A 16,704-nucleotide genomic window follows, 5' to 3' on the forward strand; every position below is an offset into this window, starting at 1 on the left:
ATCAGCTGAGTTTGGGGTTTTTGCAATTAGTTTGAGGTCAAATTACAATATTAATGTCAGAGACAAGTTCAACTTTGGAACAACTAATGTACAAAAAAAACAACCAAACATTGCTTGATCGGTGTTTGGTACGTGTGAACTAGGCCTCAGGCCTAGTACATTTACTCAAGTACTGTACTTCTACTTTATTGAGTATCTTCAATCTGAGGCAAATATTATTTACTCCACTGCAATATTTGAAAACATTAGTTGGCTACTTTGTAGGCTTTTATTATTACAAAACAGGCATTAGCCACTTCAGTGCTATTTGAAAATCCCCCCCCCCCAACCCCTCTCTTATGCAGTGTATTTCCGTTCACGTTGGCCAAGCTGGAGTCCAGATCGGCAACTCTTGCTGGGAGCTGTACTGCCTGGAGCATGGCATCCAGCCTGATGGACAGATGCCCAGTGATAAGACCATTGAGGCCAATGACTCCCTCAGCACCTTCTTCAGCGAGACTGGAGCAGGAAAGCATGTCCCCAGAGCTGTCTTTGTTGACCTGGAACCCACTGTCATTGGTACAGTTAAACAAATCCCTTGCTACTTTAGTCACAACTTGGAACAGAAGTCAAAGTACTAACTGTCAACAGTGTCTCCTGTAAACCTATTCATAGGTGAAGTGCGTACAGGAATGTAGCGCCAGCTGTTCCACCCTGAACAGTTGATCACAGGAAAGGAGGATGCAGCCAACAACTACGCCCGTGGACACTACACCATCGGCAAGGAGGTCATTGACCTGGTCATGGAGAGAATTCGCAAGCTGGTGAGGGCCTTTGCCTTAATTTGTAAACGGTTTGGATTGTTGTGAAAATAGTATTTTTGATCCATGTATTGGTTTGTTTTTTCTGTTGTGAATATGTATCTCCCCCCACTTTCTTTTTTTTAGTCTGACCAGTGCACTGGCCTCCAAGGGTTTCTCATCTTCCACAGCTTTGGTGGTGGCACAGGCTCTGGCTTTGCTTCCCTGCTGATGGAGAGGCTGTCTGTTGATTATGGAAAGAAGTCCAAACTTGAGTTTGCCGTCTACCCGGCTCCCCAGGTGTCCACAGCTGTAGTGGAGCCCTACAACTCCATCCTGACCACGCACACCACCCTGGAACACTCAGACTGTGCCTTCATGGTGGACAACGAGGCCATCTTTGACATCTGCCAAAGGAACCTGGACGTTGAGAGGCCGTCTTACACTAACCTCAACAGGCTCATCAGCCAAATTGTGTCTTCAATCACTGCCTCCCTTCGCTTTGATGGTGCCCTGAATGTTGACCTGAAAGAGTTCCAGACCAACTTGGTGCCTTACCCTCGCATTCACTTCCCACTGACCACCTATGCCCCAGTCAACTCTGCAGAGAAGGCGTATCATGAACAGCTGTCGGTCGCCCAGATCACTAACTCCTGCTTCGAGCCGGCCAATCAGATGGTGAAGTGTGATCCCCGTCTTGGTAAATACATGGCCTGCTGTCTTCTGTACCGTGGAGATGTGGTGCCAAAGGATGTCAACTCTGCCATTGCTGCAATCAAGACCAGACGCAGCATCCAGTTTGTGGACTGGTGCCCCACAGGCTTCAAGGTGGGCATCAACTACCAGGCTCCCACATTGGTTCCTGGAGGAGACCTGGGCCTGGCCAAGGTCCAGAGGGCTGTCTGCATGCTCAGCAACACCACAGCCATCGCTGAGGCCTGGGCACGCCTTAACCACAAGTTTGACCTGATGTATGCCGGCGAGGGGATGGAGGAGGGGGAGTTCTCTGAGGCTAGAGAGGACATGGCTGCCCTAGAGAAGGATTACGAAGAGGTGGGCGCTGACAGTGTTGGGGCGGACGAGGATGAGGACTACTAGGCTCTTGTCTTCCGGTTTGCTGTTGGCCGGAAGTAATGGGATGGGGGGTGAAATGGGTCATGTGAGATCCGCTCCCGTTTTGCATTCATTCCTGTGATTGTGTGAACTTATTAAATGCACCCAATTGGTATAAGCAGTTCATTTTTGTCTGGTTTATCCTTCTTTTGACTTGTTAAGGTTTTGTGTGTTTTCCCTTTTTGAGGCCCAGCTGAGCTTCAACAAAACCTTAGTTCAGCTTCAACAATCCCTTCAGTTCAGACTGAGTCACTGGTACTTGCCTCTAGAAAAATATCTAGTGACACATGGTTAAAGACTAATTGGTACGAGACCATTTTAATCCACGTAAAACATTGTTACTGCTCAAAGGGGTCAAGCATGTGGGCACCATGCCAGGAAGACCTTACAGCATGACATGTTACAGTATGAAGTCTCAAGGGAGAGCAGCTACAGTAACATCTATGCTAACACTGCAGCACATTAATTGTCCTAAAAATGGGGACATTTTGGACGGCTTCTCTATGCCTGCTGATATTATTCAGTCAAGGTTGTGTTGTCTTAACCCATAAAACTGGGAAAGCAGCTGTCATTTTAGCTTTCTTAGGCTATTCAAAAATAGCAGATCGTTTTTTAATCTAAGATTTTGTTTTGCAAATGTTTAATTGAACATTAACTAAAATCTTCTGGGAGTCTACACACTCATACAACAGTCAGATGCACAAAGTCAATTGTGGGACCTTGACTGCATTTGTACCATTTATACCTTTTTCTTAGTGGTGCAACCACTCCTACAACCAGCAATGTCTGTCCCTATGCCTGTCTGTATTTTTATGGTACCAACAAGGTACCTCACTTCAGACAGGTCTCTATTTTTTAGTTTACAGTAAGTTTTAATGGAGTATTTCACTCACTTGAAATATTCTATATCTGTTAAAATATCTTAATTGTGGCCACATGCAGTGAACACATAAATGGAGAAAATACAGGAACAGAGTCAGACAGATCTTCTCTGGCAAGCACGATACCCAAGATTGGAAAAACACTAAGTTCATGTCAAGAACATTTAATGATAATACAATCCCTTTGTATCAGCAAAAAAAGTTAACATACAATATTCCCTTAGTAAATCTTGCACAGTCAATTCATTTATCAGGCATTCATATTTTCTACTCCCTATTAAATAGCATATAAAATGTATTTTTGGCATTGATTACAAGGCAGGAATGTGCATCTTTCACACAGAACTGTTCTTTCTCAGACCTAGACTGGGCGCACTTATCATACATCATCTTATTCCAGCCAATCACAATTTGCGTCCACACTTACTTTTGTCGCAATGTTTGTGTTTACACAAACACTCAAATGGCCATTCATTTTCAATGGTATTCAATGTTTGTGTTAGGATGTTTGTGTTTACACGCACCCTCAAAACTGGACATAGGATAATAATTTTGAAAGGCTCCAGGCCATCCCTTTCCCTCAACTCATACTAAACAGAATGAGAAGCCTGTCCATCCTACAGTGCCATAACAATACTGCTACAACACTATAAATGTTTTAGGGCAGTGGTGTTTACAGATTCTGCTGTTGAGAGATTACTGCTGGAGAGACACCTTGCTTTGCTATAAAACATTTTAAGTATTCAATGTGAACCTAGCCCGGGTACCCAGGCTTTTATTTTTGTAAGCATTCGTCTCAAAAATGAAAGCCTGGTGGAACGAGACACATTTCCTGGTCTAGGAGTGGGAGTGAAGTACAGGTGCAGAGGGGCATCGCTCGAAATAATGGTGACGTCAATTTTCTCCACTGTTTCCTACCAGGGTGGGGGACATAGGTGGGCACTCAGATTGGTGAACCAATATTATCCAAAGCTTGCTCCATGCGCTACCCGCCCCTCTATACCAGAAATCACGCTGGCTGGGCCAGGCTAATCTGAAAAAGTTTCTAATTTAGTGGTTCTCAAACCTTTCCCAGATTCAGTCCAATTGCACTGAAAACGCTCATATGGTATCCTTTTAGTGGTCATAGATTACAAAGTGGAAGGTGGAAATTAAAGCTGTAGGCATAGTGAGAAATGATGGACACAAGTGCTGAATGACAAATCTGTCTTCTCTAGAGTTTTTACACTCCTTTCCATCTCATTGTCCTCCACCCGTGCCCAAAGTGTAGATGGCTTTGTTCTCCAGGATCTCTGTCTTGTTCTGAGGCTGGAGTAGAGTGTTGGACACTATGGCCTTTGCCACGGCTTGGATGGGGATGGACATGGCTGTTGGACTTATGGCAGAAAAGACACCCAAGAACTTCCTTGCTATCCACTCAGCAGGCCGACTCTCCTGTCTCTCTACCAACAACACCCTATAAGTAAGCAAGCAACAAACAAAATAAGGTCTGTGTAATATCATTGACAGGTGCATGTCATGTCATGTTTTGGTTCATATTTGTTAGTGCCTGCTTATGTAAGACACATTATATTTTAGTTTGGGGACTTTTGATATTAAATACACATGCACATTTTGTTCAATGTTTTGGCCTCTATTGGTGACAACTGTATGTCACCATTATGACCATTACATCATGACCATTACATGGATAAAGAGTATGGTTATAAATGTATTTTTAGCTCAATGTCTCATTTTGCTGAATTTTTAAACATGTTTAAGGAATGTTACGAAACATAGTAATTGATAATTAATCAATAAGATTAAGAAAACAGAAGACTCACGCAGGCCTGTAGATGGAATATCTGTCAAAACCCAGAGCCTCAATATCTGCCTCCACTTGTCCCTGGAAAAGAATCCAATTGTTTATTAGTTTAGCCTTGAAGTGATGCCAAACTATTCTATGAGATTACTTACTTAAAGTGTGGCTACAAGGTGGTGATGAAAAAAAACTAAACAAGACTGAGGGCAGCTTTTTGTTACACAAATAATCTGTACGACTTCAAGGCAATCCTGTAAGACAGGGGTCCCCAGACATGTTGGTAGTCCACGGATAATTCACTGGTGGTCCACGCCGACGCCAGTTAGCACAGAAACTAGTTTTATTTATTTTCATTTTAATATTCCATCCTGACCATTATGAATCTGTAGAACAGCCACACTCACTCCAATACACTGACACCACGCTAGACAGGAACGCCCCAAAAACGTCACATCCGGTTTTAGCCTGGGGTAAGAATTTTCTATGGCTGCCAATGCAACTTGGTCCAATCCTTAATCACATACGGACAAACATCTATGCCGATGCTATCTAACTTGCGGAGGTAGCGTGCCTTGTCCACGGGCAACAGATCTTTCAACGTATGGCATTGCAAATACGTTTGATAATCGCTACTCTGCTCAATATTGTTTTGAAAATGCCGCAAATTGCATTGCAGTGAACGAGCGCAAATCACAACTTCCCCCGGTTATGGGCGGAGTCAGTTTGAGGCGCTGTTTACGCGCCGTGGTGTCAGTGTATCTCTTGCTGCTACAATATCTCACTGTTTTGGGTATCATTGCAACACATGAGGGCGCTTGGGAGGCACAGTGATAAAGTCCCTGTCCACCACCACAGAGGTTGTGGGTTCGAATCCATCGTGGTGCATTCGGCTTTGTCAGGTGTCTATGCAAACACAATTGGCCTGTGTTCAGGTGAAGGAAGCCGGCCTGCGGGCTTCTGGGTGAGTCAGTGGGATACAACAGCAGTGAAATGTGGAAATAACGACTAAATTGGGGAGAAAAAAAAGAGGGTATTCAATTATTTTTTTAAACCATTGCAACACATTGTGCATCCGTCGTCAACCTCCCCCACCATCTGGGGCTGGGGTGCTAAATGTTATGCAATTATCCCAACCCAGGATATTTTCCGTCTGTGTGTCGCTCATAGAATTGTAATTACTAAGTACAATTACAAAGTACAATGTAATTGTACTTTGCCAATGTGGCAAATAGAACAGCTGGTAATTGAAATTCATAATCATTTCCATGTCTACAATGGTGCATAAATATTCACAGCTGTGTGTAATAGTCACACAGACTCACACCATTCTTTTAGCTTCAGTGACGTCACGCCCTAGTACGTGAAAATAGGCGAAGGTAATAAACATTAATTGCCCAGACTCTTCTTCAACAAAGATGGCGAAAGCAAACATTCTTTGTTCTTTACTTACATGTACTGTATACTGTACATACATACAAACAATTGTATGGTACAAAACACTGAAGTCCTTAAACCAGAAACCTAACCCTAACCTGTAAAACAAGTGCCCCCTCAGCGACCATCGACTCCCAGGCTCCGCAAAAAAAAACTCCCGTGCGCATACAGACCCATTTTATCTGTTTCTTTCAATCGACTGTATCTCCTATTCCTTGTCCCAGATGGCATGGGTTTATTCCACGGCCCAGAGCCAACGCTGTGATCCCCCTCCATCATGTTTTAGCAGCCCGGACGGTAAACAGGAAGTGGTGTTGGAGTTGAACAGGGGAAGATTCTACTCAGATGACTGAATAGAATGTTGGGTAAAACTAAAAATGGGTACTAATATCTGAGTAGAATGTTGGTAAAATGTTGGGGACCCCTGCTGTAAGAGACATGAGCTGAAATACCTTCACTTTGAGGTAGAGGAAGCCACTGTTTTTGTCAGCGCCCTTGGTAGACTCTAGGTGAAACTGTGAACAGCTTCCTGCCTTGGCGAGCTCTGCTGACTTAAGAACATAGTCGTGATCAACGCGGATGAATCCCTCCTGAAACAGGGGAAAACAGGAAAAAAAGTATTTACCTTTATCATGGCATATTATGTTGTTGGATTACTTTTTGAATTTTGACATTAGTTTTTTTTTTAAAGAGAGTGATTATGCACCAGTCATAAATTACCTTTCATAAATGTAATAACAAAAAACATTGCATGGATGCACCTGGGACGTATCCTCAGTGATGTATCCCAAGGTCATCTGGGTTTCGGGTCTCTCGAACATCATACCCCTCACTCAGGTGACCCAGCCGGGGTGATCAAGTCCCGACGTACGTCCCAGTAGCTACCCTCAATCAGTCCCATTAGGCAAAGACCAAGGCCACACAATCCGTTGGAACTACTCCAGAACTACTCTGCAGGGCTGGGAGGTACGCTTCTGGCACATGGAAGGACTAGGCTCTGTGGGTTGACTCCTGTCCAGGCCCCTCCTACGTCTCACCAGGTCCACTCCTGCTCTCACCAGGCCCGGGACCTGTGCGTTGTACCAGAGTCCCAGCACCAGACACTTCAGTCAGGAGTGGTGGATTCCTAAGCCGCAATGGTTCCGCAGACTCCACCTGAGCAGCAAGGTGGTGCTGCAGGCTCCGCTTGCGGCTTGAGTGGCCCTCCTAAAGGCCTCACCCAGGGTTTGTTGGGCTTCCTCCTTACGGAGGACACTTTATACAGACTTATACAGACTTGCATTTTATGTAGTCATAGCACTTGTACACTATAGTATATATGTATAGTATAGTATGTATAGTTTATATGTATAGTTTCATTATATAGATATTCCATTGTTACGCTCTTAGCTTACGCATGTTTCATGATAACTAACTTTTTATTTATGTGATGTATTGCCATGCTTTTTGTTTTTTGCTTATTGTAAATCGCTCTGGATTAAGAGCGTCTGCTAAATGCCTAAATTGTAAATTGTAGCTTATTCAAAATGAAAAAATAGTTACAAAGGGGTTTGTAGTGGGCATCCGGGTAGTGTATGGGTAAAGTTCCTCTGTGATGACTACGGCTGTGTTCAGCTTGGTCGGGGCACCAGCAGGGAGCAGAACTAGGAGGTTTCCTCCCAAAGACCAAGTAGAGGTTGGCAGTGATGGTGGCTATATAGGGCAGTGCTACTCAAACCGCGGCCCGTGTATCTGTGGCCCGTCATGGTCATACCAATAAAACAATTAGTTATTTTCATTGTTTTGAACAAGATTAAAAAAAATAATACTGAAATGTTTAACTTGCGGGCCTTGGACTTTTAGAATTTTGCTGAGTGGCCCCTGAGCCATCCTAAGTTGAATAGCCGTAGGGTATTCGCCCATGACTTAATTTGAGAGAGTAATTTATTTCAACTCACCGTCCCTGCTTTAGCCTTCGTCGTTCCCAGGCAACAGTAGCCAACATCATGACCCTGGAATGCAGCAGCATAATCATCTAGCTTTTCAAAATCAACCACCTCCTGGACCTGGGAGATGAGAGAACGGAATGCTATGTAATAATAATAATAATAATAGCATTTGTAAAGTGTTTTACAGAGCAGTGAAGAAAAAAAGAAAAGAAAGGCATAAAACATTAAAATAATTGCAGTAATGCAATACAGTAAGGACATGAATAACTAAGGATTCTAAAAGCTCAACTAAAAGCAAGAGTGTAGAAGTATGTCTTGAGCTGTGTTTTAAAGATGTCTACAGAGGCTGCCTGTCGAAGGTGTCGTGGGAGTTTGTTCCACGCCGCCGTCGGCCCATAGAAGCAGAAAGCTAGTATTAGTATTAACACACTGCCTATGATACTGTCATATAAATGAAATGACACATTCTTTGTCACTCGTAATCAGTGGTGTGCTGTGGATTTTTACCAGCGGCTTGTAGAGCTGCTGGTCAATGAAAACCCATGAAAACTAGACGACAAATCAACATGCTAGTATGACGAGTAGTTCTGATTGGCTGCCTCGTCTCTACGCAACCAGACACTTTTACTGCCATCGTCTAAACGGTCGCGTGAGCGGCGCCCCCATGATGCCTCAGAATTCATTAGGCTATCTAATTTCAGCATAACAGTGCAGCGCAGCAAAACAATGCGTAGATTTGCGTGATTTAATGGGTAACAGTAACACATTTGAGTCTCAGTCGAGTCACTGTAACCACAGACCCCCAAGCAGACTACCGCAGACCCCCGCACCGCCCTCCACGGACACCCCCGTTGGACCCGCCGATCTGGACACCCACGCTTTTGACACATATGAGACATGTTCTTTAATACCTGCCAAGCCAATGTCAACACTACAGAGAATGTGCTACCGGAGAGTGTACAAATACAACCAAATGGACCCATAAGTCCATTTGTACAGTCTCAGAGTTTATTGTTATAAAAGGGTCCTTTGGTTCCATTTGTAGTAAGCTAAGGCTACGTTGTCACAGTTACAGAGTCACCTCGACAGATCCTGTTGTTGTTTCCACACACACATAAATACAGATATTTACATTTCATAGCACAATTCTGGAGATATAAGGCAGTCAGAACTAGTGGAGCTCTAGCCGCAATTTGCGGGATGAATCTAGAGTTGCAATACCCTCCATTGACTCCCTACTCATCCAAATTGCGTTTGCGATCTGCTTGCATTAAACAACGTTATACTTTGCAACATTGCAGCTCTAGGCCAAGCTTGAATTATCCTCTTTCAATCTGCCGAGCTTTTGTTTCATAAAAATCCACCGTAGACATATATGAGCTACTTTCTGTCAAGAAATTCTGTGCAGGTTTTCTTTTTCTAAGTGCTGGAGTTTGGAAGCACTCGTCGTAAGTCACTGAACGGCCCTGCGTACCACCTGTTTCGAATTTGCACATAATGCAGGAGGCAGCAGCGCGACCCGTTAATAAAAACGAGTGCTTCCAAAAAAGAAAAACAATCACATGCTTAGAATTTCTTGACAGAAAGTAGCTCATAACATGTCTATGGTGGATTTTTCTGAAACAAAAGCTCGGCAGATTGAAAGAGGATAATTCAAGCTTGGCCTAGAGCTGTAATGTTGGTGAGTTTAACGTTGTTTAATACAAGCAGATCGCAAACGCAAATTGGATGAGTAGGGAGTCAATGGAGGGTATTGCAACTCTAGATTCATCCCATTATAAAAAAATCACACCCGTGTGAACTGAGTGGTGTAAGGTTTTATATAGCATGGTTTCAAGGGTCTCAAAGACTGAATGGCCTTTAGGTCTGATTCTGGTAGGGTCGTCTTCTGATGTGATGATTTGTGACCATGAAGTTGATTCAGCTGGAGTTTTTGTCCGATGTGAGGTATTATATAAGGTAAGGTATTATATAGCCTGATCAGCTCTGATCTGACGTAATGAAATCACACCCGGATGTGATTTCACAACTGGCTTTTTTTGTGCAGAAAAAATGAGCATGGTTGCTACGGTCATCCAGTTCACCCGGGTGTGATTTAATTACGTCAGAAATTATTTTGAACATAGCAACCATGCTCATTTTTTTCTGCACACAAAAGCCAGTTGTAGGAGTGGTTTACACCACTCAAAAATCTAGAGTTGCAAAATGCGGCTAGTGGAGCTCAGCACCGCTCCACTAGGAGCACACCCCTGCTTGTAATACAAGGCCTTACAGGTAACTTATAAGGGGCCGTAAATCATCCACATGTCCCAAGTAGAACCAAACTGACAGACTTGCCCACTGACCAGCTCAGCATAAGCTTTGTCCTCGAAGGTGAGCTGCCTTCTCCCAATGAGAGTTATTTTGGAGAAGAGGTTTCGTTCCACAAGCTCCTGGAGCAACAACTTCCCTGTCTCCCCTGAAGCCCCGAGGATGAAACAGCTTTTATTCTGTTGCCGGAAATTTTCTTCCAGAGACTTCATGTCCTCTGCCATGATGCTGCTTGTAGCAAAACAAAAACAAAAGTGATTGAAGTATTTATTTACAGTATGCAGAATAGGTACATTTCAAGCACAACTCAATACAAAAACTGTGGACGACTCCACTCCCTGTCCCTGGATGCCAATGACGAACCTCTGCCCCAAATTTTCCAGAACGGCCTGTTATAGCGCTACCATGAGGCAGATTTTCACATTTTTGCCTATAACTGCACCAATCTGCGAGAAATGCACTCCTATAGGCCAAGGACAAAACTTTGACCCGCATTTTTCACATCTGCCTTTTATAGGCAGCCGACTTTTGTAAAACACATGTTTTTATATTACTCCTCCAGATTCTGTCCAAAAATCCTGCAAATCATTACACAGTATCTCTATAGTCTATAGTCATGTGCTCAAGACGGATCTGTCCGATATTTCATATTCAATCCTAATTGGCTAACATTGGCTTCCAAAGTTTGCAGGATTGGCCTGTTTTGATAACCTGACTCCACCAGATGGCGGCAGCAGTGAGTTCCTCCTACTGCTCCCATCTGGTCTCTCTCGGGCAGAGACGATGCACTCCGATCAAATGCTGATCAGAACGATATGCGACCTCTAGAGGCGGGATCAACGCGAGACTGGCGACGTATTGTAGCTGGCTGTGCCACAGCGCAAATGTAAACACAACCTAACAGGACTACAACTCGATTATGGAGATATCAGATTTTTGTCCCGCTGCTTCGGGTTCATCGTTTCTGCTTGAGAGAGACCAGATGCAGGCAACGCAGCGTGCAACTAGGCTGAGGAACAAATCCCACACTTTTCACATTGGCCTGTTATAGCGCCACCAACAGGTGCATTTTTGCAAAACACATTTTTAGAACAAAATGCCACAAATCAATAAATCATCCAATTGCCATTAGAAGAAATGGCACCCTTTTCACATTGGCCACCAGGAGGCCAGAACCTGACCTGGCCTGGTGGAGACCTGTGCCCTCGTCGTGAGTAAACCCATATGTAAACAAGACAAGTCTTTGTGCTTTTTTCTGGTTCTATCTTCAAATAGTTTTTGTATTGACCTGCACTTTCGTTTGGAATGTACCCATGCATACTGTGAAATAACATTTTCAATCAATCAATCATCACATGGAATTGGGGCCAATGGAAACAATCCCTTATGGGCTTGTTGTGTTATGCTTTTAGCACCATAATCGTGTACCACATTTGCACATTGTTAATAAAGTATTCAATAAATACGTCACGACAAAACCTGTCAAATTATATTAATCCAGAGAGGTGAGAGGATAGACTAGACTGACTGGCTGGCGTTTCCCTAATTTATAAATAATACAACAAACATCTTATTAGTGGGATGTGATCCTTTACTCTGCCTAAATTTCAAACTACACAAATGGTTACCGATTTCGGTGTAACGCCGGTTTGAACTGTGATTCCTGAACCCCTTTGCCTTCATCTGGCGTGAAGTGAACTTTGTTACTTCAGTTTGGCTTTGGGCGAGTACGATTTAGCTGCATATCCACTTGTCATTCGATCCCAGAAACGTTCGCATGTCGGGCTAATGTAATGGCTATGCTTCATTGTTGCTTATAAATTCTAACGTTACGTTACCTGGTGAAAGAGACCGGATCGGAATTTTCCAGATAATATAGAATTGATGCAAGGACAGCCGTGAAAAGAGTAAAAAACCCTGTTGCTTTGCCAATGCCCAGGGTGATTCCCAGTAATGTCATAATAATACAATATTGGAGAACTTCCTGCTTCCTGTTTCAGGAGAAAGAAAGGGGAGGAGACTCGGGATCAGAGTAATCTAGTAGGAGAGTGGCGACACTTGTTTGTGTATGTATAAATATGGAGACACGAGACTGTAGTATGTACTCTAGTGTGACTGTATTAGAACTGGCGCACGGATGTAAACAATAAACATGACATCTTCCCCAATGCTGCTGGGGCATACCATTCTAAAGGTGGCAGCGGTGGCCGAACGGATTGCGGAGCGGTCTTGATACCGGAAGGTCGCCAGTTCGAATCAGCGGTCCGACACGTTAAAATTACCACCGCTGAAGTGCCCTTGAACAAGGCATTGAACCACTACGATGAAATGTTCTATGAGCAGGGCCTGGCTGGAAACAAGTTCTTGAGCTTAGCCCAGATACCCTGGGTAAATATAGTAATCATTTCATAGTAATCAAAGGGAGGTGGTTTCCACTCCCTGTAGACTTACATTGTAACAATGGAATGCGGAAGTGCTCATTGCATCTTAGCAAGGATAGTCTAAGAAGGATGAGACGCGAAGACCGTACGGGCGACGCCATGTTGCTTTGGAAGGAAAGAAACATGCGCAATGGGCTATATGCAGCCAACACTTCCGCGTTCAGCTCAAGGATAGTCTAAGAAGGATAAGACGCGAAGACCGTACGGGCGACGCCATGTTGCTTTGGAAGGAAAGAAACATGCGCAATGGGCTATATGCAGCCAACACTTCCGCGTTCAGCTTCCTTGGTCTCAACTGCGCATGTTTCTTTCCTTCCAAAGCAACATGGCGTCGCCCGTACGGTCTTCGCGTCTTATCCTTCTTAGACTATCCTTGGTTCAGCTTCCTTGGTCTCAACTGCGCATGTTTCTTTCCTTCCAAAGCAACATGGCGTCGCCCGTACGGTCTTCGCGTCTCATCCTTCTTAGACTATCCTTGCATCTTAGCGGGATGCGAAGTTCCGTTTTGCGGCGAGATCAAAGCGTGTCGCCACCATAGAGTATCGCCACTCTCTTGCTATTCCACAATCCACTCAGCTCGGATCGATGCAACAAGTTCCAACAACCGGCTTATATTACCTAACGTAAGAATTAAGAAACTGGTGAAAATGTCAATTTCTTAGGCAAGTTTAAGTCAGCCAATCTAATGTGTCTTGATAATTACCATTATTATCCATCATTTATACAGTATGGATAAATAGTGTGGACTTAAACAGTTTTTCGTCTGTAGTACTAAGAAATTGCTGCTATTGTTACTGTTGATGACTTCTTGTATGTTATTGTAAGGCCTTTTCAGGGGCTGCGGTGGTTCAGGGGTAGAGTGGCTGGATGGTAACCGCAAGGTTGCCAGTTCAAACCCAGGTTCCCCCAGAGTTAGTGTCGAAGTGTCCTTGAGCAAGACACTGAACCCCTAATTGCTCCTGATGTGCTGGTTGGTGCCTTGCATGGTTTCCGCTGCCATCGGTGTATGAATGTGTGTGAATGGGATAAAGGCCTTGGATAAAGGCGCTATATAAATGCACCATTTACCATTTCAGTGCTCCCTGTCTGAAAAGGCCTTTAGGGCTGCCAACTTGCCAAGATTGGACTGTGTTTTCTTTTTTTTGCGTGGGGTCTGGGGGTCCTCCCCATAAACATTTTAACAGAGTAGATGTAATGTCATGTGAATTTTGGGAGATTGATACTATCAGGCTTGCTTTACTAAAATGATGAGTACAATTTCATCCATTTAAAACGAAACAAAATTTAGGCCTACAGAAATTGATTTGTTGCAATCTAAGACCCATCTTTACGAACGAACGAACATTCATTATTTAAATGAACATATCTGTATGATTGCATGCCATGCACTGATTTCTCCTACCCCAGTTGTGGTGAATTTGGGGAGTTTGATACCAAATCCAGGAACAATCAGGAGTCTGCCAGGATATCTCCTGCAAGATCCAGGGGGGTTGGCAGCCCTGCTTATGTCATATAGCCCTGAAACATGACTTAACTGTGACACTTGTGAAGGACGAGCCTCATGTGAAGTTGTGAACCATGGTTAATATGTCATGATAAATTTAATTTAATTAATGCGGGACCACACTCAAAACAAGCCCTCAGCCAGGGCTTTTTGTGTTATCCTTCTGGCATGCATCATTGTATAATCATATACCCTGTACTATTTTGCAAACTGTTAACAAAGTACCCTATTCATTCAATCAATCGAAGAAGTGGGAAAGAGACATGTCGTCCAATGTTTATTATAATGATGACATGATCTTTACTTCCTTCTCAGGACTCTTACATTTTTGACTGATTGACCACTCCATGACCATGATGATGATTGAAGCTATTGTTGGTAGTAGGAAAGTAAATCAGAAAGAATATTTTAAAAATAATAAATGACTGTAGTAGTGTAAAATAGCCTACTGGCCTCCATTGTATTCTATTATGCTGTAATAATGACATTTTGTAGACATTGTAAATTGTAAATATAATTACAAAACGATGATGGAATATGAAAAATCACACCCGTGTGAAGTGAGGGGCGCTAATATATTAAAGTCTAACTCATGTTGATTAGGTGATGTAGTTGTGATGTAAAACAAACGGTGCCAACATAAACATTAAATGCCATTAACAATAAAGAGACAATATGACGTAATGAGGGACAATATGACGTAAAGTTTCCCTTCATTGTCAATGGTGTTTTTAAAACAAACATTGAACTAAAAACAAACATTAAACCTGTATATAGGAGGGGCTAGCGCCCCAACAAAATGTGATTTGCAAAGGTCGGCCTACTGGTGGCGCTATAACAGGCCCATGTAAATCATTTGGGGCAAAAGTTCTGCCCTGTCATCCAGGGACTGTGATTGTCTGGCTCGCTGACTGATCTTGACTTGGATCAAATATTCTCCATTTTTAGATTCTTCATTCACCGTGGAGGAATGTATGAAAATTCTCCATGAATTCAAGGCATTATGGAGATATCAGATTTTTGTCCCGCTGCTTCGGGTTCATCGTTTCTGCTTGAGAGAGACCAGATGCAGGCAACGCAGCGTGCAACTAGGCTGAGGAACAAATCCCACACTTTTCACATTGGCCTGTTATAGCGCCACCAACAGGTGCATTTTTGCAAAACACATTTTTAGAACAAAATGCCACAAATCAATAAATCATCCAATTGCCATTAGAATAAATGGCACCCTTTTCACATTGGCCACCAAGAGGCCAGAACCTGACCTGGCCTGGTGGAGACCTGTGCCCTCGTCGTGAGTAAACCCATATGTAAACAAGACAAGTCTTTGTGCTTTTTTCTGGTTCTATCCTCAAATAGTTTTTGTATTGACCTGCACTTTCGTTTGGAATGTACCCATGCATACTGTGAAATAACATTTTCAATCAATCAATCATCACATATGGGATTGGGGCCAATGGAAACAATCCCTTATGGGCTTGTTGTGTTATGCTTTTAGCACCATAATCGTGTACCACATTTGCAAATTGTTAAAAAGTATTCAATAAATACGTCACGACAAAACCTGTCAAATTATATATTTGCAAAGGTCGGCCTACTGGTGGCGCTATAACAGGCCCATGTAAATCATTTGGGGCAAAAGTTCTGCTCTGTCATCCAGGGACTGTGTGACTCTGCGATTGTCTGGCTTGCTGACTGATCTTGACTTGGATCAAATATTCTCCATTTTTAGATTCTTCATTCACCGTGGAGGAATGTATGAAAATTCTCCATGAATTCAAGGCACAACATATGGGTGAGTAAATTAAAAAAGTAATTTAGGGGTGTTAATCAACTCAAGTATTCATTTAAAGAGATGATTTATGTTATTTAGATGGATGCATACTCAATTGTTATCCCAATTGCTTTGTAGCATATCCGTTGTACTCAAATCGCTGATCCGACCTTGCGCTTTGCAAGCTGTTATTTTTTTATATATTCCGTCCTGCTGTCGAGTTTATTTTTGCATCCACTTCTGCATGATAATCCATGGGTGATATGGATGAAACACCTGGAACCATGTAACAATATTTTCAGGGTAGAGCATACAGCTTTATCTTGACTAAGGAAAACCCTAACATTTAAAATAAGCATAGCAACACTACGCTATCTTTATCATTAGGTATTTATTATGCCATGAGATAATTTACAGAATTATTTTGGAAAACAAGGAAGGCCTATTGAGCTTGAACCAGTAATTACAAAAAGACTATCACAGTGGGCAGTATCTTCCCAATATTTCATGACCATGGCACCCCCTTGAGTTTATTTTGCACATGTGCAGGCTGCTTGCCTCACCGGCTGTTCCACAGTTGCACATCTGTGCAGGCAGGGGTGCCTCAAGGGAAAACGAGGGTAGGCCAAGGACAGACCACACGACAAGGCTGAACGAACAGAAAGGCCATCGTCAAGCAGTGGCCGTCGTCCTCTTGGCCAGATTCAAAGTTCCAAACAGCATTTTTTTCTTCAGGGTC

The 16,704-nt window shown here is 43.1% G+C and overlaps 1 protein-coding gene and 1 pseudogene across 2 annotated transcripts; one reads left to right on the forward strand and one right to left on the reverse strand.

Moving 5' to 3' along the window:
- Positions 1-348: 348 nt before the first annotated feature.
- LOC306941729 (tubulin alpha chain-like) lies at positions 349-1,877 on the forward strand (annotated as a pseudogene). Its single transcript, XR_013792577.1, has 3 exons — positions 349-558; positions 655-803; positions 927-1,877. The product of XR_013792577.1 is annotated as a tubulin alpha chain-like (transcript).
- Positions 1,878-2,921: 1,044 nt separating this feature from the next.
- On the reverse strand, positions 2,922-12,238 carry LOC306942268 (oxidoreductase HTATIP2-like). Its single transcript, XM_079528073.1, has 6 exons — positions 12,085-12,238; positions 10,282-10,474; positions 7,946-8,053; positions 6,461-6,598; positions 4,597-4,658; positions 2,922-4,229 (listed from the first exon to the last, which is right to left on the reverse strand). Exons 1-6 carry the CDS (start codon positions 12,204-12,206, stop codon positions 4,013-4,015), a joined length of 840 nt encoding a protein of 279 aa, XP_079384199.1. The 5' UTR covers positions 12,207-12,238; the 3' UTR covers positions 2,922-4,012.
- Positions 12,239-16,704: the final 4,466 nt, after the last annotated feature.

Source organism: Electrona antarctica (assembly GCF_951216825.1).
Source record: "Electrona antarctica genome assembly, chromosome: 18".
NCBI classification, from domain to species: domain Eukaryota; kingdom Metazoa; phylum Chordata; class Actinopteri; order Myctophiformes; family Myctophidae; genus Electrona; species Electrona antarctica.

Bases quoted from the DNA above. Each gene is read 5' to 3' on its own strand.
- LOC306942268 (XM_079528073.1), bottom strand. From the start codon at position 12,206: ATGACATTACTGGGAATCACCCTGGGCATTGGCAAAGCAACAGGGTTT. The intron at 6,599-7,945 runs GTGAGTTGAAAT...CCCCTGTTTCAG, and splicing joins CGAAGGCTAAAGCAGGGACG to GAGGGATTCATCCGCGTTGA. The intron at 4,230-4,596 runs GTGAGTCTTCTG...GCTTACTTATAG, and splicing joins TATTCCATCTACAGGCCTGC to GGTGTTGTTGGTAGAGAGAC.